Source organism: Hetaerina americana, unplaced genomic scaffold (assembly GCF_022747635.1).
Source record: "Hetaerina americana unplaced genomic scaffold, ioHetAmer1.1.p SCAF_137, whole genome shotgun sequence".
NCBI classification, from domain to species: domain Eukaryota; kingdom Metazoa; phylum Arthropoda; class Insecta; order Odonata; family Calopterygidae; genus Hetaerina; species Hetaerina americana.
The window spans coordinates 5,121-27,848 of record NW_027286481.1 but is presented as its reverse complement, the minus strand read 5'-3'; the positions used below and the strand labels follow the sequence as shown (position 1 = coordinate 27,848).

The window sequence follows — 22,728 nt, the reverse complement described above, 5'->3', positions numbered from 1 at the left end:
CTTCTTTTACCATTCACTAAATCAACACCATGGCTCTCTGAATCCTTCTGAAGGCTTGGGAGCACACACAGCTCCTTAATAAACATAAATAATCATAATCAACACCAAGTTGTTTGATAGGTAAATATAAAGTTCACCTAAAAATAAGCCTTATATAGGCATTACTTAAAATTATAATATTCATAGGCACATAATAGAGAGATAATAGACTTTCCATAGGTTACATATTATTTCTGAAGGAGAAATTTTGTGCGTCATTTATGTTTGCAGAGAAATAGCAAATTTTGAATGGTACTCGGAAATATTTGCTAGGCCATCAAAACCAGGAAATACGGCCGTTTCAACTGTATGGCCATTTGTCAAATTATCTTAAAGGTTTTTAAGAGCTTTTCTCTTAATATTTTATGGATATGAAATGAGAGTATCAATGTTTACCTGTGGGGGGATAATTTATACCTGGAACACGACTAGATATAACAGCAAGAGCAATTATTAAAAGATGCAATTCGAAAATGCAAAACCAGACCACCTGATAGATGATTTCAGCATTAAATCTCAGTTTCTCTTTATTCACTGAATAAAAATTCTCCAATTTAATGGATTTATTCAAAATTGTTACCAAAATTCATTTCCACAGAATCCAGAGGATAAAGGTACCAATTTTAAAATTTCAATGAGTTCTTACATTGTTTACACTGGGAATGCATCTTTCTCCTAGAATGCTTGATGCTCTAGTGACCACTCGCAAATTGGCAACACCCACATCACTATCATTGGAGGCATCATTTGACTCCCCCTCTACCTTTAGATTCCTCTGCAAATGGAGAAATTAATTAAAATTAATGTGACACGATTATTTAGAAATTAATTTTCTCCAGTGGATACACCAGTAGTAACATCCTGGAAAAAATGAATAGCGAAATGCTGTAAAATGAAATTGAGCAGCCTACAATCATACAGCCTTTAGTAGATATTAATAACTATTTAAATAGGGTTACTGCAACTTAACTTAATAGAAGCCTTAGTTTTTGAGTTTTAAAAATATTAATGAACTGTTGGCAAAAAAATACAAAAAAGTTTTAATTACGAGTTTTTTTATTAAAATAGAAGATATCAATTGAAAAAATATATTAACTAATAAAATATATCAAAAGGATCAATCTCTTTCCAACATTCCCCTCAACACTTGTTTAAAAAGTGCATTATTTTTTAATCTTTTTAAAATTATGAATACTTCACAAAATAATTCCTACTAATTACCTTTGACATCACTAAACAATTGCTATCAACGAGTTTATTGTGCTTTTACTTCATAGAGTTAGAAATATTAGAGTCAATTTCCTTAAAATTGAATGACTTAATGAAATTAAGAACCAAAAGAATATTCTAGGGAGTACTCCAAGATCTTATTTTAATACGAGATATCATTGTTTACATGGACATTTGTATATTATCATCCTTTTCGGTTAACTCACAATTTATGAAAATTGATTGCCTACTTGCATTTAATATATTCACACTTTAAGTAAAATTCACTCTCAGCTCACTGTAACTTGAGATTTCCTATTGAATAAAATTGCTTTAACTGTTACCAGAAGCGTGGTTAATTCCAAATTTGTATGTAAACGCCAGTATTAGTCATTTGGTAATAAGACCTTAACACTTGCGTACAATAGCGAGGACACTTATTAAAAATAAATATGTTCATTATTCAATTTAAGTTAATTCCGTTGACGCATAACGTTATCCAAAACATTGCTCATAACATTACAAAATACCAACCATAGTTGGCCTCGACTCACCGTTGTGCGGTGGTTATTTCTCTCCGCGTGTCTCTTTGTCCTTTGACTGTTCAATAGATGGTGGTTTTCATGGCACTGCTGCTTAAACATGTAGAAATCCGTCAGCAGTTTAAAGCATTTGTAGCACAGCAACCACGGGTTGCTCCTTTCCCTGACTACCTATAAAAACATAATTATCAAAGTATTAAACCTTAAACATTCGCTCTCAATGGGGCTCAAATCATTATCCGAATAATTTGAAGGCTATTTTCAGCTAAAATAGGGCATTCGCGCACATTTCGTGGTAAATTTACTGTAAAAGCATCATTATCAATAATACGTAAACATACAACGCGTAGCTTACTTCCAATTCCAACAACTCTTCTATTGCTTCCCGCACCAATTTCTCAGCATCGTTGTTTTCATAAAAAATATTTGTGTACCGTCCACCACGGCTAAGACATAATCTACACTTTAAACTTTCGTGTCGGGGCATCTTTGGAGCACTTCAACCTGTCAACATTTACAACACCAAAACAGTAACTTTCAAAATGGCCGACTACATTTCGATAGGTCGTTCGTTCTGAATCGATTACTAAGTGCGAGTTCGAGAATCGATTTCGTTTCATTTCGGCGCTAAGTGATCGCCATATTTAAATATTTTTAAATTTTTTAAACTCTCACTTTAATAGAAAGTGGTCATTCCTGTGAATTTATAACTCTTTTGCACTACCGAGAAATTAAAAAAAAATTACTCAAATTCAACATTACCTTATGTGTGTATATTTTATTTTGTACCTAAACTAAAAATTTTAATCCTCTTAAATTGATTTTTTGTTTACATGAATATTTTCTCGGGATAAATATTTCTAATAAGAATTATGACTTGAAGTGAAAATTGTGTGATTAATTTTTTCGGCGTAAAATTCTAAAAATGAACCAATGTGTTGATATACCAAAGGTTTTGCGTATTACGAGAGGAACTCCGAAAATTGGACCTTCCACATTATGATACGGGCATTAAAAGTGCATTAATTCCAAATTACAGATTTTCTTTCCAACTATGACAAAATAACTGAGACGCAGGGAAAGAATTTACATTTGCATGTTTATTCTTAGCAAAAAATGATGGCGAAATTTACAAACGAATAATAAAGTGAATAATAAATGTTAACATCAAACCATTCAATGATATATTTATTATCACATTTCAAAATTTGTATAGCAGCATTCGTGTCTAAACCTTGAAGGTATAATTTTGACGTGAATTTAAAAAGGATGTCAAAAGAAGCACATTATACTAAAATTATAATATATTCTGACTATCCTATACCTACGACAGCTAATTCATCCCAATATTTATGGTTATTTTTTAATATTGACATCGTAAATAATACAGCAATGAATCTTTTGACCCGAATCTTCAAAACGAATGATTGTCACATTTACAATATCATATTGAGCTTTTTCTGATATTCTTTCAACAAGAAACGATTATTCTAGACAAAAATAAAGGTTAACGTTTTTTATGTGTCCTTGTACTATCATTTTTTCATCAATTTATTGCTCTAAACTAACTGCGGCATAGTTGACATCACCAATAATATTTTTGCCAACATAAGTGTGCAATGATCTAGTGTCTAGAACATTCTGAGTTTTTCTTTCAGTATTATATAGTGCTAGGGCTTTTCTAGGACTTAACCTTCTAGAAAAGGTTTCGCTAATGAATAAATAGCAATTTAATGAAACATTATGAATGTGGATTTTATTTACTTTATGTATGTGATGTAAAGGGATAATAATTAATGAATGAGGATCAAGGACTCAAGTAGTATAAATTATGATTACATACCGGGAAACCTGGGTTGGATTTTTTTCACACCTCTCGGTTCCCCCTTTACTGGTGACCTGAGCTGCCTTCAAAGGATACCGGATGTTGTCCTGGAAAACTAAAGGTGGGCATAGGAAAAGAATCGGAAAAAAGAACCATGCTTATATCACATAATGCTGTTTGTGGCTGTTCATTTATTTTTGGAAGTGGCCCCTAACCCAGTTAATAGTACACTGATAGAAAAGATAGAAAACCTCTCTAAACAAGTGGCAGCACATGCCAAATAGCATGGTATGCACTCACGTCCCCATTCCCTCAGCCATGGTTGAACCACTTACCTGGCTCCAGCCTTATATTCTTTCCAATCAAGGCATCTGCTGGTACCACCGCCAGGGAGTTATACCACTAAGTCTACCCTTCCCTGTTTGTATGATGCAGGGAAACAAATTGGGCAGTCGTTGTACGCAGCAGGTTACTTCTTAGACCTATCTAAACATGTTTTTGTCATTGGCACCTCGTCCGGTATAATTCCTTATAGATATTGGTGAAAATGATCATAAAAATGTAAGATCCTAGAGCTTATTTCACTCTAAGGAAAGGATTGTAAAACTTTAATTACAACTTTGTAACAAAGTGACATTATTATCCTGTTTTATGTAATTTCTTCAAATGAAAAATAATTGATAAAGTGACAAATCTCAGCATAATTATGTATATCATGATAACAATATTTAACCCTCTTAGTGCGGCGGAGATCTCAGGGGTACTAGTGAGAAGTGCGAAGGGTAATTTAAAAAAATGTATCACCTTAGAAAAAAAACATTTGAAGAAGAAAATTTGTTTGGATATCCATATGCAGTTTTTTTATTTTAAAATATAATATTGTAGTTAATAATGATGTAATATATTTACATAATCTGAAAAATTAAGGTAATTATTACAGTATCATAAATTTGAAGAATATTCTTTTAGCAATAATATTTCGATTTTTTAGACACAAACCTAATGTTTTTTAAAAATATTTTTCAATTAAACTACGATATTTAAACATAATAAAAAATCAAAAAGACATGTAGAAAATATTATAAATAAATAAAGAAAAACCAGTGAATTGCAAATTTTTTTGCCAGCCTTTGCATAGTTCGATTTTATTGAAAACGCTGATCTCACTGAGTGAAATTGGGACTTTTCCTCTTCCTTGAGGTTGCGGCAATGTGCTTACAATCAAAAGGCAGAAAAAAACCGATTTCTAACTCACAGAGAACTGCTGACAATGTAATCCATTACACAGGGCGTAATTGATTAGATAGGATGGATGGCAAGAGAAACAAAAATGATTACAAAGCAGTGTTCTCATTTTCATCGTCTCAACAAAGTCTGTACAACTCCGGGGATTATTTTCCTGACTTCATCTTAAAGAAAGTGGGTTGGATGTTTGGAGTTTGAAGTATCAGGCTCTGCACAAAAATAGGTTTGGATTGGTGTTACCTCTTGTGGAAGCAGCCTTCAGGATAAATTAGCATTGAAGTAATTCATTCATGAGGACCATCTCTTGATGGAAGAAAGGGAAATAGGGGAGACTACTTAGAAGGTTCACTTATCTAGACATTTAGAACTTTGGGTTCCGGATGGGTTTGCATATCAAGGCACTTTGCCAAATTAGATGGTTCTACTTGGGTATTTTTAGCATTAAGATTCTGGCTTTCAAGGAAGGCTTTGATGGATATTTTGTTTCTTGCGGGTAGTGATAGAAGCCATGTCTCATTAATTCTGATAATTCATAGCAAAAAATGGATCAGTTTCCTCTTGAATTGTTTGAAACATTGCTAAAAATTTGTTGGAAGATTTGTTGTTAAATGGCTTTCAGCAAATGCGGGATTCACCTTGCCCAGATATTTCCATTCCCTAATTTCCTGTAGAAGTAATTTTGTTCCTTATTCGTATAATAAATTTGTGGCCATTCGATGCTTAATGTGTTGCTTAAATTTATGGCCATTCTTCAGGTGGATCATTTCCAAGGGATATAAGATCATGTTTTAATTAAGCCTAGTTTTTAATGGTTGATATTGAAGAACTAGAGTTGCTGTATATTCAGTAAACTTTGGATTAATATCCTCAGAGAATAATGCATCCATAATGCAGACCAGATGGTCAGTCAGCAAGACCAGTAACACCGCTACCACCAGCACCAATGATAGCACTGGAAAATATGTTTGTGGCCCTATGCTCCGAAGGCCCAGCCACATGGATCACCTCACCAGAGGACAATGATGAGGTCTTCACCATGTGCCATCAAGTTAAGGATGGCAGGAATTCATCTAAGCTGGCTTGGCATGACCTCCACGAGTTTCATGTAATGGTAGCCATTGTGGCCATTTGAATGATGCTCCTGGGCCTGGTAAAACATGTAGTATACAATGGAATCTGGGTACTTGCTATCCTCCAGGCACATGGCTGGGAAACAGCCACGCGATTGCAAGAAGCAATCGATAACACCCTGCTGCGGCTGCCTTTAAATATTATCCAGCTGCAGCTCACTGTTATAGTACAAGCTCTACCACAACAACTATACCAGCCGGCAAGATAGCCCAGCAGACAAGCAGGAGCCAAGAATGCCTATACTCAGTGATCCCGGCAGCCTTTTCAGGGCAGAGGACGGTTTAGGGACACGCATTCCTCCTCTGAAAGGTTTGAAAACAGCTGTACCCTGCCAAATGCCTGTGCCTATGCCATCACACCCTGTGGCACCAAGCATTCTGAACAAGATGGCTAATCAACCACGGGTCCTTGATGAGTTCCTCAAATTCCAGAGCACCATGACCCCAAGGAGTGGGACACACTCCTTGTCTTCAAGAGAATCAATGGTAAATGAAAGTGTGAAACAGGAAATAGTGACAAGTGAATCAAACACAGTGGGAGATAGTAGGCTTGATATGGACCCATACCAAGAGATGAGTGTATAGCAATTGCCACTGCAACTCCCTATACATGTAATGCATGACAATGACGAAGGCTTTGTTTCTCAGAGCCAGACGAGGAACAGGAGCCAAGGGAGCAGCCACTGTCACCAGGACCAGAAGAAGAGGGAGGCTCTTCTTCCTTACCACAGGCATATACCCATATAGATATGCATCCCCCAGTTAGACCATTGGTTGGGGCATCAACGTACTAACACCAGAAAGGAGGGCGATTTATCTTCTTGCCCACATGGTCAATACTGGTGATCAATGCATATGTACCAATGCTGGTAAACAGTGGGATCCTGACAATGGAAAAGACGACGTGCACCTTTCCCTTTATAGCAATCTTGAAAGCGGGAGGTTGCAAGAGGATCGTACAAGACCTGTCGCCATAATATCAAGTATATCCGAACTTCAAAGTTCACCCTCCACTCAGTTGCTTAGGCTCTGGAGACAATTCCCATCAATACCCGATTGATTAAATTGGATATAAAAGATGCCTTTTGGCAGATATCCAGCAGCACCACCATTTTTATGAGGTTTATCACCAGGGAATCCATTACATTTGGATGAGACTCCCAATGCGTCTTACATTTGCACCCGCCATTATGCAATGGAAGGTGCAGAAAATTAAAAGTGAACTGTAAGAGAAATTACAGGTAATCATGATGGCGTATCTGGATGATTGGCTAATCCTGTTGAGTAGTGACCAAACTACACTGGTGAAACAAATACTTCAGTTCATACAACTGGACCTAGGAATAATGCTTGATCTTGAAAAGAGCTCGTTAATGCCATCAGTGAGAATAAAATATCTGGGGGTTCATATAGACACTGCTATAATGTAGCTCAGCTTGACAAAATAAACATTAAAGCAGATCAGATACATCATTGATGTGGTCCAGAGAATCTAACAAAAGGATAAACCCAAGGCAGTGGCATATATTGCCTGGATAACCTACATTTTGAAACTCCCCATATTCTTAGTCCAGGACACGGCAAGGGGCGACATCATGTGGCTGGAGTGCCTATTTGATGGCAATTAATGGAAGGGACCCAGAGTGCTTTCCAATTATAAGTACATTTTAGATGTGTTTAGTTACATCACCCCATCCAGGTCGCATGGATGATCCCGATGTTTTAAACTACCAAAATATGGGCCATAGAGCATTAGAGACCAATTATGGAGACAGAGACATTATTGGCCTTATTTGCAGCCCATAATAAAATCAGCATTATGGACCCCGATACAAATGTAATAATTTATTACAATAATCAAGCTGTAATTGCATGCCTGACTAGGGGAAAAGGTTATTATATTTACGTGCCATGATATCTTGTATCTATTTATGAGCTTAATAAAAGAATGGTCACAGAATATGAACTTGAGGTATATTCCCTTGGTATATAATCCAGGCGATCATCTTCCTTGGACAATCCTGCCTCCCTATGCTCACTTTGCCTCAGATTAGGGAGTCAGGTGGATATATAGGTGGGACTAGGCCTGAGTTGGTCGGTTGGTCAATGAGGGTCAGAGAGGAAGAGCGTCTTCAGATCACGTCCAGTCATATATACCTTTGGTCATCCCCTGCCATTCACCTGCCCTGTCTTATCCTTAAAAGGTACCAGATGTCCCCCTTGAAAACTATTTTGGGAATGAAAAGAAAATGAGACTATCTTCCCTTTTAAATACCTTGCTAATAGGTGAATTTCACATAATTCAGGGTATGGCTTAATATTTGGTTAACTCTCATTGACTACAAAATTAACCTTTCCTGTTGGTGGTTTATAAGGAGCAGAGTTATATCCTCAGCCAATGCAACAAAGGTTTGGAAGGGCCAGGAGGGGACATGGTTTATTTTGCTTCATGCAAAATATGGATGTTGAGTAGAGCCATGGCATTTGTTAATAATATGCATCAAATAACAGCATTTGAGATAAATGACAGTTATACAGTAGCCACATGAAGAAATTGCATGGTCACTATTAATGACAACAAAGTGAAGATTTAGTTGAAATAATTCAACAACAATGCATTGCAGTCTTAACAAATATTATTTCCCAAAGTTAATTATTTAAGTCTCTGATATTAATTAGGTTTTCTACTGCTGCTCAGTTTTCAATTGGCTCAAAAGCTTTGTCGGTGTCATACTATTTTTTCAAAATTTTTATCATCTGCCTTTTTTAAATTACCATTGCTGTCTGCCATTTTTATATTGACTTAGTTTTCTGGTGAGATTAAAAAAACATGCTGATGATATAACTGCCAGTGATGCTGAAGAAAGTAAGGCTGTGAGTGTCCAGAATGATGTGATCCTTGTCAAAGAGGAGGTTGACACTTGTAGCAGTTCCTCTGCTGCTCCAGAAAAGGATATAGAACTGCAAATCATATCAATGCAAGGTGACAGGTCCAGCGATGATAAAGCAGAGAATTTGGTGAGTATTTATATTCATGTTGCTTGCATAGTAAGCAATCTGTGCTTTGAAATCAGTATTGTTCACAGTTGAACCACTATTTAGAATTTTAATTATTTTCCCTCATAATATGAATTTACACTCTCTATTTTGTTATTCTATCACTTCACTTGAGTTCTTGTGACCATTACTGACTGCAGTTTATATACCTCGGTTTGCAGTAGTGGTTAGGAGAATGTAAACAATTCTATCAGTCATTATAACTATGGAATTATGAAACCATCTATGCAGCAGTAATGCTTTTCTTTGATCTCGCAAGTTCTTTCAAAAAATGGAGAATTCTACTTGTCTGTAAATTGAGAATTAGAAATTAAGGATGAGTGTGTTATCAAGATTCCTTGGGAGGAAGGGTGCCTGGGAAAGGATCAGTAGCTGAAACAAGATAAAATGGTCTTGCCATTGTTGTAGATATACTTTTAAATCAGGAACAGCCTTTTGACCTCCCTCAGTGTCTCCTTTTTAATTATTATGAACCATCAGTTGAGATGTACCAAGTATATGTAAAATCAAAATGCAAATTACTTGTTTCAGTTGGGAATTTATTAATGCCATTTCAATATCCTTGGCTAGCATTTTATTCACTTTTTTGAGGGTTCATTTTGGTATAAAGGCAGTTTCTTTGTTAGTGTTTAGTCTGCAAACCATGCAATTTTATAGGTGCTTTGGGCTGAAACCATCAGATTGACCTGAACTCTTACTTCATCATTTCTTCCTTCTTTAGATGTTTTGCAGCAGTTTCATCTCAATCTACGAGTGAATTACTCATTTGTTTTCCTTTCTGTCCACTTTACCTTCTCAAAACCAACATTTCAAAAGCATTTCAATGATTATGTTTCTGAGCAAAATGAAATCAAAGCTAAATTATCCAGTCACTAAAATTAATAATGGCTTGTTATATGAAAGGGTTCATTGTCGGAAGTGCCTACAATGCCCTGCCTTCTATATTGTACAATGTACCACAACCCTTCATATTATATGCAATAACTACCTCAAGACTCATTCTGGAATTCTTCCATTGGGATACTTCCAATCCTAAAAAAATCCCCAGCTCCTTTGATAAATACTATAATATCTCCATTTTAGTATTTCTCTCATCCTTAGACCCTCAATTTAAAAATATAATTACTTATTGATTCTTCAAATACCCAGGTGTTAATGTTAGTTATTAATTATCTCAATCTTAACTCATGTCCATCTTTTATCTGCAGAATAGATTAATGCGACTTCCGAAGGCAATATATAATTGTAAATACATATTAAGTGAGTACAGGGTGATGAGTGTATGGCAACCATTGAACATTCACTTCCTTCTGGGACAAACATTGCCTTGGCAGAATACTTATGGAAGACATTGGAATGCAGATGATTGACTGATACCTGGGCTCATGTCTGTTTGAATAACTTTGGCTTATCCACTGTTGAAATCATTAAATTGATGTTAAAAATGTATTCATTCATTTTTGTTTACCTGTCATTTTCAATGAAAAGTTCTCTTTAAATTCGGGTAATAATGTCTTTACCGTGTTTTTATTTTACATAATAGAAAACTCTGATGTATGGATATCCATTGAATAAATATTTGAAAAAGAATAAGTCTATTTTTTGTAATATATTCTTAGAGAAGTCCTGTTACATTGATTTGTGAGGATAAGTATATTAAACTGTACTTATTGCTTCCATAGCAAGTATTTTCAACTTAATTTCCAAGTTGTAGTTGATGGGTCATTAAGCTTGTTTTTAGAGAGGAACTGTTGGAACCTAAATGATCAGTTGGAAAAATGTGTCATTTGAGTTTGATTTCAGTATGGATTATTTTAAATATTCTTATTTCAATTTCTTTTTTTTTCTTCGATAAATGTATTTCTTTGAAAAAGGGAAATGTCCTTCCTTTTCCTTTTTCCTGTTTTAAGATGGCATCATCCATCATTTATTAGAAATGGAGGGTGCAATTGCATGACCACTGGAAGAAAATGGAAGAATATTGACAGAAATCAGAGGCTTTGAACAGTTCCCTTGCATACAATGCAGCTTTGCCAGCCTGAGTGAAGGACCTGGAGGCTCAACTCCAGAGGAAGGTGGCCACGCAAAGGAAACTACAAGGGACAGTGAAATATTCGTCTGAGAATTTAGAAAGTGAATGCTGTCAGAAAAAGCAGCTTGTTCTGGAGAATGAAGTGTTGAATTGGACAATTAATGAGAACAGTAAGCTAATGGCATCCTAATCTGGGCAGTTGGACAAGTCGTCATCTATGACTGGCTCTATGATGGCATCATTCAGCCCCAGCAATGACTGTTGTGGTATTTCCACCTTGGCATTTGTCCTTGGAAACCCTGATCAACCACATAACTCAGTGACTTGGGTTGCGCAAATAACATAAAAGGTATTAAACTTCGATCAATATCATGGTATAAAATTTCATCTGCACGTGTTGGAGAGGGCAACTTTAAACCAAAAATTTTAACTTGTATATATTCAAGTTCAAAATTGTGTATATGCTCTCTGAAAGGCTCCTACTTCATAGATACCCTATAAAAAACGAATTTTCATAGTGAAAATGAGTATCCTAATATCTTATTACTAGCTTTGGAATTACCTCAATTGATCTGATTATGAAGGAAAATGTTTTTAAAGCTGTTTACACCTGTAAATGTGTCAAAGTCGTTTATCTGAAAACTTAAGACTGCTGTTATCATTATGAAATTCTCAAGTGTGTGTTACAGTAAGATTTTTAAAAAATGAGGATTTTCGAGAAACTAACAGTCATGCAGCAAAGTTTTTTAAATCATAGATGTCTGAAAATTAAAATTTTTTGATTGGTAAAACTTTCTAATAATCTGATATAATTATGAGTTTACTCTGGGTGGGTTTTTGAATCTCTTTAGGTGCGTTTTTAATTAGATACATGAGAATAGGTTATAAACTAATGCATACATGTTTGTAGACCATGTTTAAAATGACCTTCAGGGCCATATGTTTAGGTAACCTTTTTTCATATTATGCATGCAAAATATTTTGGTAATTACATTCATACAGTATATTATCAGGAGTATCTTATTCAAAAACTGATTCAATTAGTATGGAAAAAAATCTAAACCTTATGCTGTTATCAAGTTTCAGAGAACTAGAGAGTTATTGAATTGAGGATGAAGTTTTTTCAATGATGGTGACAGAATACAGTTGCTTTCATGAGGAAAATCCTCATTAAGAAGAGAATTCTCCTGAGAGTATGAAAAGGCATGATTATAAGGGATAAGTATAAAAGTTCTCAACTTGACACAGGAATGCAATTTCAATCAGAGAAATATTTATGATTCCTTTCTGGATGCATGTCTGTTTAGTTTGAAAGGCAAGTTCCAAATTTTTCTCTCAAATAGTTTTTTTAAACATATTGTCCGAGTACATGTCTTTTGGGTTTCTGATTAAAATGGAGAAACATGAATTTCTTGCAGTAGTGAAATTCTTCTTTTTAAATGAATTAATTCCTCAGGAAAGTTACTTGAAGTTTATGAAAGTGTAAGGGGACCAATTCAATTTCAGCTGAAAAAAACTGAGATGCTGAAATTTAGCAGGGTTCCAATATCCCTTTGAGCTGACCCACAAGATGGAGAGCCATCAAGTGCTACAGTACAGAAAAATGTCAAACAATATACAAAATATCAGGTACGACATTAAACGATGAAAGGGGCATGAGATACCTTTTACCATGAGGATAGCAAAAGAAAAGTTATAAAATGACGCACTTTTAAATATAGATGGGTAAGCTGTAGGCAATGTGAGTGCTGCATTTGTTAAAAGCTTTTTAAAAGCAATTTCCCAAACAATGTTTTCACAGATTTAAGACATAACCGATATATTATCAGATGGCTTAGTGCCAAAGAAACCAATAGTGAACACATGGTTTAATAGCAGGGTATTTGGGTTAATAAAGTTTTAAATGTTTCGATGAAAAAAACTTCCTTCATTAACTCCTATTTTGATCCTATTCCTTAAACCATGTGCTTTGGACTGAAATATATCAAAGCCTCCTTATCAAGAAAGCAAATTCCACAGAAAGTACCTCCATTCTAATCTATTTTCATATAGAAACATATATTCACAAATCCTAACATCCTGACCTACTTCCCCAAAGACAACAAATGGCCAGGCAAAGTGAGAATACAACTTAACTAATACATTCAAAACCCAAGGTATAAACAACTTATTATATGTATTCCTAATTGAGTAATATTTCTTCACCAACTACCACCAAATGATTCGAACATAATAAGATATTGTTGCTATACTTAATAATATTGAAATGAATGATAGTCAAATGAAAATGTCCATAACTGATGATTTTTATTCAAAGAAATTACACAAAACAGGAAAATGATGTCACATATTTACAAACTTGAATTTAATATATTATAATGATCTTTGGTAGTGATATATATTTGCAAATAATGCTCATATAACTAAATTATGCATGTTTAATTAGAGCACTTCTGTTTTTTACTCTTTTCTAAGCCTGCCTTTATTCAATGATGATACTTTGTTGTTGAAATTCTGACAAACATGTAACTCATTTATGTGGGCTTTCACATGTATGTGGCTGTCAATAAGGCTCCGGTTATGAGCATGAGTGAATGATTTTGAATATAATTTACACTGCTCCTTCATTATTTTACAGTGTGTGACTTCATGTGTGACTGGAGATTATTGTTCCGAATGAATTCTTTAGAACAGATGTTGCACCTGTGTGGCTTTTCACCAGTGTGTGTCATCATGTGCCTCTTCAGATTAATATTCAGCGCAAATGCTCTTGAGCATATCTGACACTTGTGGTTCTTTTCTCCAGTGTGGGTCAACAAGTGCATCTTTAGATTATTACTCTGTGAAAATGCTCTTGGGCACATCTTACATTTGTGCCTCTTTTCACCAGTATGGGTCAACAGGTGAATTTTTAGATTATTATTCAAAGCAAATCCTTTAGAACAGATCCCGCACTGGTATGACTTCTCACCAGTGTGTGTCAACAAGTGTCTCTTTAGATTACCATTCAGTGCAAATGTTCTTGAGCATATCTTGCACTTATGGCTCTTTTCTCCAGTGTGCGTCAACAAGTGCATCATTAGATTACTTTTCTGCGCAAATGCTCTTGAGCATATTTTGCACTTGTGGCTTTTTTTACCTGTGTGTGTCAACGAGTGCCTTTTTAGATCAATACCCTGAGTAAATGTTCTTGAGCATATTTCACACCTATGTGGTCTTTCTTTAGTATGGGCCAAAATGTGCCTCATTAGATACTGCTTGTGAACAAAACCTTTCAAACATATTTCACATTTAAACGGTCTTTCTGCAGTATGTGAAGACCTGTGGATTATGAGTTGACTCAAAAATAGAAAGTTTTTGGTGCATAATTCACAAGGGTACTTATTTTTTGCAGGATGCACCAAGTTGATGTGCCTTACAAGGTCATTTTTCCTCTCAAATGACTTTGAGCAAGAGTCACAATTGAATTGTGTTGCCTTCCTAACATGCACACGCAAGACATGATCTTTGAGAAGGTCCCTTTGTGCAAATTCCTTGTAGCAAATTTGACAAGAATGCAATAAAATGCCTCCTGCGTCCTTCCCTGCACCATCTTGTTCCTTGCAATTATCTGAAAGATTTGAAGAAAAGGAATCTTATCAATGAAAAATTATATACCTGCAATGAACAAGTTTGTTATCTCCAATTGGTGGTAAATAGACTTATAAACATGAAAAATTATCAAAAAAAGGGTTCAAAGCCATCATGCATTACATTTCCATAAATGTTTACTTGATATGATCAAATGCCTAGAAAATAAAATTTGTAAAAGGATTCAAAGAAGGGATAGGAATATTTCCTGTTTTAAAATAATGGAATTAAGAAAAGACAAATTTATAAAGAAAGGGAATTCTTTTCCTGGGGAATAGAAAATTAAATGAAATTAACTCTGTTAGGCTTTTCTTTACCAAAAGCCCAAAGTCCAACAATAGAAGTTAAAATACCAAAATTACAAAATGTAAAATAGGAACGAAGAGAACGACTATCTTTTTTATATTTATTGATTAATAAAATCATCAATTCATTCATGGACAAATTACTAATCACGTAAAATGGTCAATTTAGTGAGTGATAAAGTCATTTACCTCAAATAATTTGATTTATACTAAATTTATTTATAACTTCTATTTAATTATGTGAAAATACTATTAGTATGGCAATCTCCAGCCGACATTTCCAGCTGACAAATATAGTGCTCTTAAAATTACTTTTATTTATAATTTTTATTTAATTTATCTAAAAAAGACCTTTCACATTTTCTGGCTTAACATTTCCTATATTGGTCCTTTAGATTGCTAGAACTTTAAACAACAAATATATTTTACACAGGAAATTTAAGAAAGAAAATAAAACCCCTACTTTAACTTTTCTATCAATAAAACCATTTAAAAACATATTTATCACTAAAAAGGGAAATTTATTGTTAGGTTTATGATCAGAAAACAAATTTTATGTTACTTCTTTTAAACAAAAGAAAATATCAGTGTATAATATGTGAAAAATTCTTTTGGGTTTAAGAGAAAATTATAATGAAACAAGTTATTATTACCAAATTTAAGTGTCACAAAAAGTTATGCGGAACAGCTGTTGCTAGCCGCTTGCTAGCTTTTGCCATGATCAATTGTGAGGCACTTCTGTCATGACTATTTCAAATTCCAGCATTAATTGTGCTCTTGTTTTAATCATGGGCAGATAATTCTGACTCAATTACATGGGCTACTTTTATAAATATAAATAATAAATTACATTTACTATAGCATTCTTTTTCTTGATATTTTTAAAATCAAACTATCTTGCAATAAAATAAATAAAGGACTAATTCTCAAAATTACAACCTCAAACTGATCAAGCTAAGTGTATAACTTAGCTTGATAAAGCAAAAGTTAAACCATACCAAAATAAATCATGAGGACCTTAGAATTAACAATATGTTAGTAGCTACTAAACCTACATTTAGCTGCAATACTATTATCCCACAAACATTATCAGAGTAGGGATAAAATTTTTGATTTTTTGTGACTTCATGTTACATCATTATTGGGCACTCTGGTTCAATTATGAAATTAGGTACTATGGAAAGATTTGGACCAATTCCGGGCTGATATTTTGCTTGAATTCAATAAATGAAATAAAATATATTACGGTGCTAACTTTTTAAAATGTAATTATTTCTCACAAGGACTTTGCTAAGGACTAAGATGTTAATTCCTGAAAAAAACAGAAACTAAATAAGCAAAGAGGAAATATTAAATTAAGAATGTAAGCCATTTCTATAAAAGGAAAATGTCTGAAACAATTAAAGAGTATGATCTTGTTTTCATCATGGGCAGATACTTTTGACTCAATTACATGGGTTACTAAAATGAATCTAAATAATAAATAACATTTACTATAATATTCTTTTTCTTGATACTTTTTAAATTTCATCACCTAGCAATAAAATAAATATAAGACTGATTGGCAAAATTACAACCTCAAAGTGACCAAGCTAAGTGTACATTAAACCATGCCAAAATAACTCATTAGGACCTTAGAATTTATACTATATTAGTAGCTACTAAACCTACTTTTAGCTGCAATAACATTATCTCACAAACATTATAACAATAGGGATAATATTTTTGATTTTTTGTGACCTCATATTAGATTATTATTTGGCTTTCTGGTTCACTTGTGACATTAGGAACTATGGAAAGATTTGGACCAATTCCAGGCTGAAATATCTGTCGAATATAGGAATTGAAAGATAATATATTAAGGTGCTAACTTTTTAAAAGATAATTATTTCTCACGAGGACTTTGAAAAGGACTAGAGCCTTATTTCTCAAAAAACTAGAAATTAAATAAGCAAAGAGGATATTTAAAATTAAGAATGTAAGCAATTTCTAGAAAAGGACAATATTTGAAACTATTATGTTTTCATGAAAGAAATTAGTGTATATGGGAGCAATGCTCTAGTTCCAGGTCTTAAAGTTGGAGTCCTGGAACTAATTAAAAAGGCTTATGCAGGGGATGTCTTAAGCCTGAGAAGTTTCTAAGTAGCAAAAAATAGCGTGACAATTTAATAAAGATAAGGGCCATGTAAGACATCAGATGACCACTCAAACTGATTCTGAGCTGTCAAAAATGAAACTTTTTTTCACTCTGCTATGCATTTAATAACCATCCTTATTAGTAAAGAATCCAGCCTTTTGGGTAGAACCAACATTAACAGTTTAATGAGGATCTTGTTTTAAGGGAGGTATGTGCAATGTTGGTGACAAAAGTCTTGAGCAAGGAACAAAAATAGAAAGAAGCTTCTGACATAATTTGCCATTACAATGCTCTAATAAGCCCTGACCTTGCTCTACTGTCCCTTTTCTTGTATTTGAAATAAAAAGGCAGATCAAAAGATATCAATTATACTCCAATCTAACAGTTCAAGTACTGATGACAAATGCTGAAACAATATTTTAGAAAATGATATTCAGTGGACTTTTGACAAGCAGCAGATAAGGTATACAAGGTATATTGATGCAGGATCAACATATTTTTAATTTATTTAGGTAGCTGTGTGGATACAATTATTGGTTTTTGAGTTTTAGAGCCAATCATAATACCTATTATAAGGATCCTGCATAATTTTTTACCCAAACTCCCTAAAGAGAATAATCAAGGGTTACATATTCAAAAAAAAATGTTGGAATACCTTTTGAACAAACTTTTCTATAAATTAAGACCGTAATAAATAAACCTGGAATTAAATTGATCAGTGCACTAAAACCCTGAAAAGGGAAACTTTCAAACTGAGCGAGAATGTTCAAAATTTCAATTACAATCTTGTTCAAAAGCAGTGAAGGTCCTTGACTGTTAATCTGAAATTGATTAGAAAATGAAAAAAGGCAACCATGGAATATTTGTGGTTCAACATATGTATCAGATTGGTACTCAAATTATTAAAGTTTGAAAACAAGAGGGACTTAGATAGTAACAACCTAAGTCAGTGAAATGAAATTTATTATATGCATTTTATTTTGTTTATTTTTAGGATTTTTGCCCAGCAAATGCCTGAAAGAGAGCATTTTATGTGTCAACATGTTCTGTTACAGTTTTTCTTGGGATCAGAAGCAAAAGGATAGAGAGTAAGGCATTCAATTACTTAGAGGATGATCAGTTTGGGTAAACCAAAGGAGGAGGTACATGTGATGCCATTGCAGTAATGAGATTATTAATCAAAAGGAATATAGAACATGACCAGGTGTAATGCCAAAAATGGAGATAGATTGGAGGGAAATGAGGCTAATCTGCAACCTGTTCATTTCTGAGACTGCTCAGGTGCAAGTAAGGAATGAGGAGTCCAAATGGGCAGTGTTAGGAAGAGGTGTAAGGCAGGGTTGCCCATTATCACCATTGCTGTTCAACATGTATGCAGAGGAAATGATTAAAGAGGCATAGGAAGAACTCGAGGTAGGAATGAAAGTGGGTGGGGAATTCATAAAATCAGTTAAGTTTGCTGATGACCAAGCTTTAGTTCGTCTGTCAGCCAAGGGGCTGCAAGCATTGATGAGTGAATTAGAAATTCAGTGTGACAGGTATAGGACGACAATCAATATTGATAAAATAAAGGATATGCTATTTCCTAGAATGAAAAAGGCTAAGCTTAACATTAAAATATGATGGCAAAAACTAGAGCTTGAAAAACAGCTTACGTATCTCAGTATTGTTTGGACCAACACAGCAAAAGTAATAGGGACATAAGGATAAGAATTGCATCAGGTGAAGGGATGTTCAGCAAGGACATTATGAATGGACTCTTTAGGAAACTTTGATATGGAGGATAGCTATATACATTGCAGAAACGTGGTCATTGAAGCAGGAGGATAGACATTGACTGAAGGATTTTTAAATGTGGGTATGGAGAAGAATGGAGAAGGTAAAATGGTCAGAGAGGAAAACAAATGATGGAGTTAATATATGCTGAAACATATGATGGAGTTATTATATATATAATAATGCATATTGTTATGGTATATTGGGCAAATTAAGAGGTTTGCTGGGAGATATCTTTTGGAGGGAGGAATGGTTGCTGAAGGGGTTATTGACTTGCAGCCGGATGTTGAAGACTAATAGAGGGTAGAATGTTAGGCAAATGAGTAAGGGGAGGAACAGAATTGAGATATTAGACTGGATGATGGGAGGAAGAAAGAACTCAGAGCTGAAGAGGGACCTGATATAGTGTAAGATGTAGTTTTTAGCTGGGGTCAAAATTATTTAATTGGTATTTATGTCTATCCATAAACCTGCCTTGACTGCTAGATTACCTGACAACAATAATAATTCTGTTACAAAGTTATTCTGTTTTAAATATTTTCCCATCAATTTTTGTAATTAGTGATAACATTGTATCTGACATTTTAGGTATTTCTAAAATATGCAAAATGCAAAAGGAAGACTACAGAGTGTCCAGCTCCACTCACCTTGTGCCTTTAACTGTTCCGATGTACCTCCTCTCATCACTTGCAAAGTATCATCATTACATTCTTCCTTATTATCTACTCCTTCATCAGATATTAAATGCAATTCTAAATCTTCTAAATCATTCTGAAAAATACCAACATAACCAATGTAGATTGCATCCATGTAAAACATAAATAATATGCCCAAAAAACTTTCAAACCTAATCTATAAAATTATACAAGGTTTAAAATTTTACATTTCAATTTAAATTAATAATTTAAGCATGTATTTATACAGAACATTAGTCTTAATTCCTTCAAAAGCATTAATATTATTCATTTAACATTTTAACATCAAATGATATTGCCAGTGTTTCAATTCAAGTTTAGAGAAGGTAAACTATAGAAGAGCTTACTCTTAAAATATAAGTAAACCTTTGATATCCATGGATTAAAAATATAAAATGAAAATATTTAAATACTGTTAACAAGAAAATGCCTCAAATTGTGAATAATAGTTTTGGCCCACCAATTAAATTAAATAACATATGAAATGCAGAGAGTAGGTCTGGCGACTTATTGTTCTCATAGCAATAAGATTCTTTAACAAACTATAAAATGTCATCACATTGTCTAATTGGAATCATGATCTTCTTCAAGAAATTAACCTGGTCATTTTGAACATTGACAGCCCTAATTGATTGCTGAAAATTCCTATCAAGAGCTCTCTTCATCTATTATGATAACAATGCCAAGCATACTCATTCTTATCTATTATGACAGATGGTAAAAATTTCAAAATAATTTAATAAGGAACAAATATCTTGGGAGCTAATTTCTTCAATTACAATGGTGCTTAAATAATTTAGTAGTCCTTCATTTTCTTAAACACAGAACATTTGATACTGTTAATAGTTGAATTAAATTAAAGTATGATTCAATAAAGTTAATACAGATTTTTTATGCCAGTCCTCATTTAAAGAAAGATTAATCCATGCAGAACCACACGGAAGGCCATTTCATCTCATAACACTACCTAAGATTGAAAAGCCCTGCACTCAGGATATAACATAATGCATATTGTTATGAAAGAGCATTGGTAATGAAAGCAATGCATAAAAGCTTTCTTCCATTACCTGAATCTCAACTTCTTCACAGTTATCATCATCCATCAAATTCACATTAGTGTTGGCTGAACAAATGTCCTCTTCCTCAATTGATGACTTTTGTACTGAATGGTTAATAGCTATCGTTGAACTACTCAATGCCATCAAAATTCTTCTTTTACCATTCACTAAATCAACACCATGGCTCTCTGAATCCTTTTGAAGGCTTGGGAGCACACACAGCTCCTTAATAAACATAAATAATCATAATCAACACCAAGTTGTTTGATAGGTAAATATAAAGTTCACCTAAAAATAAGCCTTATATAGGCATTACTTAAAATTATAATATTCATAGGCACATAATAGAGAGATAATAGACTTTCCATAGGTTACATATTATTTCTGAAGGAGGTTCTGCGCTAAACTTATGGAATTTTTAACACCATGCTTTGTTGAGAAACTGGAAACCTGTCTAAATACGGTATTCATTTTTGTGGCCAATTTATAAGAGGGTGATCCTATGCAAGAAACTACAGGTCGTATGGGTGTTCCATCCTTATGGACTTTAGGTAGTCCGTAAAACCTAGGGGGTTGGGGGTTCATCTGGAGTAAGTACCTAATCTCACTATCTTTGAACAGTGTTTTGCAGGCAGAGAGGGCTGACTTCACACTATTATGAAATCTGGCTGTAGGGTCTCGAGGAATTAATACAAAAGGATTATTAGTTAACACATCAATACATTTATCAACGTATAAGGATTTGTTTAGGATCACAACACTGTTCCCTTTATCGGCTTTTGAAATAATAAGGTCTTCATCTTCGATCTTGGATTGGATGGATCTTAAAACTTTCTTCTGTAAGGTTACCTTTTTGGGTTGTACGGTGTCCAGGTCGGTAATTCGCGAGGTAATGATATCGGCACAGATTTGTTTTAGGCCCACTTTCTCTTTACGGAGGGAAACTTCACAGTCCACAATCAGAGATTTTAAGGTTCTCTGAGTTAGTGGATGGTTTGGAGCAAATTTTAATCCTTTTTGTAGAAGATCCATTTCAGAACTATCAAAGTTAGAATTAGACAGATTGAGCACTTTTGGATGGAACTTGGGATCACAGTTGTATTCAGGTGGTGGAGCACTTTTGGTTGTATCTCGTTCACGCGTTAAGGCATGTAGTTTTCTGTTAATGATGGAGCACTTCATTGATGAGACTTCACTTACCAGCGTTTTAAAACGTTCATGAAGACTGTTCCACTCAGCAGGGTGTAGGTTGAATGATAGCTCGGAATGGAGTTGATAGAGGTAGACGGAGTAGGCATCCCTTTTACTATACCAGTTTTTCAGCTCACGGCGAATCCAGATTTTCTGGGCAGACTCAACTGCATGCTGCGCCGATCTAGTAGACGAGGTGGTTCTTAGGTTCACGTATTTAGGTATCACATCCAGAGCGAGGCACTTCCGGTTGAATAAAATGTTTAGTTCCGCTTTACGGAATTTAACTGAAAGATCAAGGTAGAGTTTGGCCTGGTATGCTATGCTTGCATTACGAATAAGTTCAACAGATTCAGGCTTGAGGTCGTGGAAGTTCATCATAATGAAATAAGGACAATTTGCACTTTTCCACAGTTTATTTAACGTACGACGCGTTTCAACTCACAGAGTCATCATCAGGTACAAGACAAACAAAATAGTAAGGAGACCTTATTTATATGTACAGAAGACGTGGTTGGGGAGGGAGAGTCGTGTAGGGGAGAGGAGGAGGGGGGGGAGGAGAGGCAGAGAGGTTATAAAGAGCGAAAAATGGGGGGTTAATGACAGGAAAAACCGCAAAGTGGGGGACAAGGGGCTGGAGTATCGGGAGCGGGTTGTTGTATAGCAGGGGGTTAAAGGCTTAAGGACATAGGGAAGGAATTATCAGTAGGAGATAGTGGGGGGGGAAGATGGGTTAAACAGGTAACTTTCTGGGAAGCAGAGCCCACTGCTGGTTTTAGTGGAAGGGATGAGCCACGTGCTGCGAGGGGGGGAAGGGGGGGGGGAAGTGCACTAGTTAATTCTTGGAAAATATGATG

At 34.6% G+C, this 22,728-nt stretch overlaps 1 protein-coding gene and 1 long non-coding RNA gene across 2 annotated transcripts; both read right to left on the bottom strand.

Annotated features, from left to right (window-relative positions):
* Positions 1 to 14,649: 14,649 nt before the first annotated feature.
* Positions 14,650 to 20,772, bottom strand: LOC139686259 (uncharacterized). Its single transcript, XR_011700347.1, has 3 exons — positions 20,690 to 20,772; positions 19,575 to 19,698; positions 14,650 to 14,689 (listed from the first exon to the last, which is right to left on the bottom strand). It is a non-coding gene; the product is annotated as an uncharacterized lncRNA (long non-coding RNA).
* Positions 20,773 to 21,058: 286 nt separating this feature from the next.
* Positions 21,059 to 22,228, bottom strand: LOC139686261 (uncharacterized; the record flags this gene model as incomplete). Its single annotated transcript, XM_071583413.1, has 1 exon — positions 21,059 to 22,228. A coding segment is annotated over one exon (1,170 nt), but the record flags the coding sequence as incomplete, so codon positions are not given.
* Positions 22,229 to 22,728: the final 500 nt, after the last annotated feature.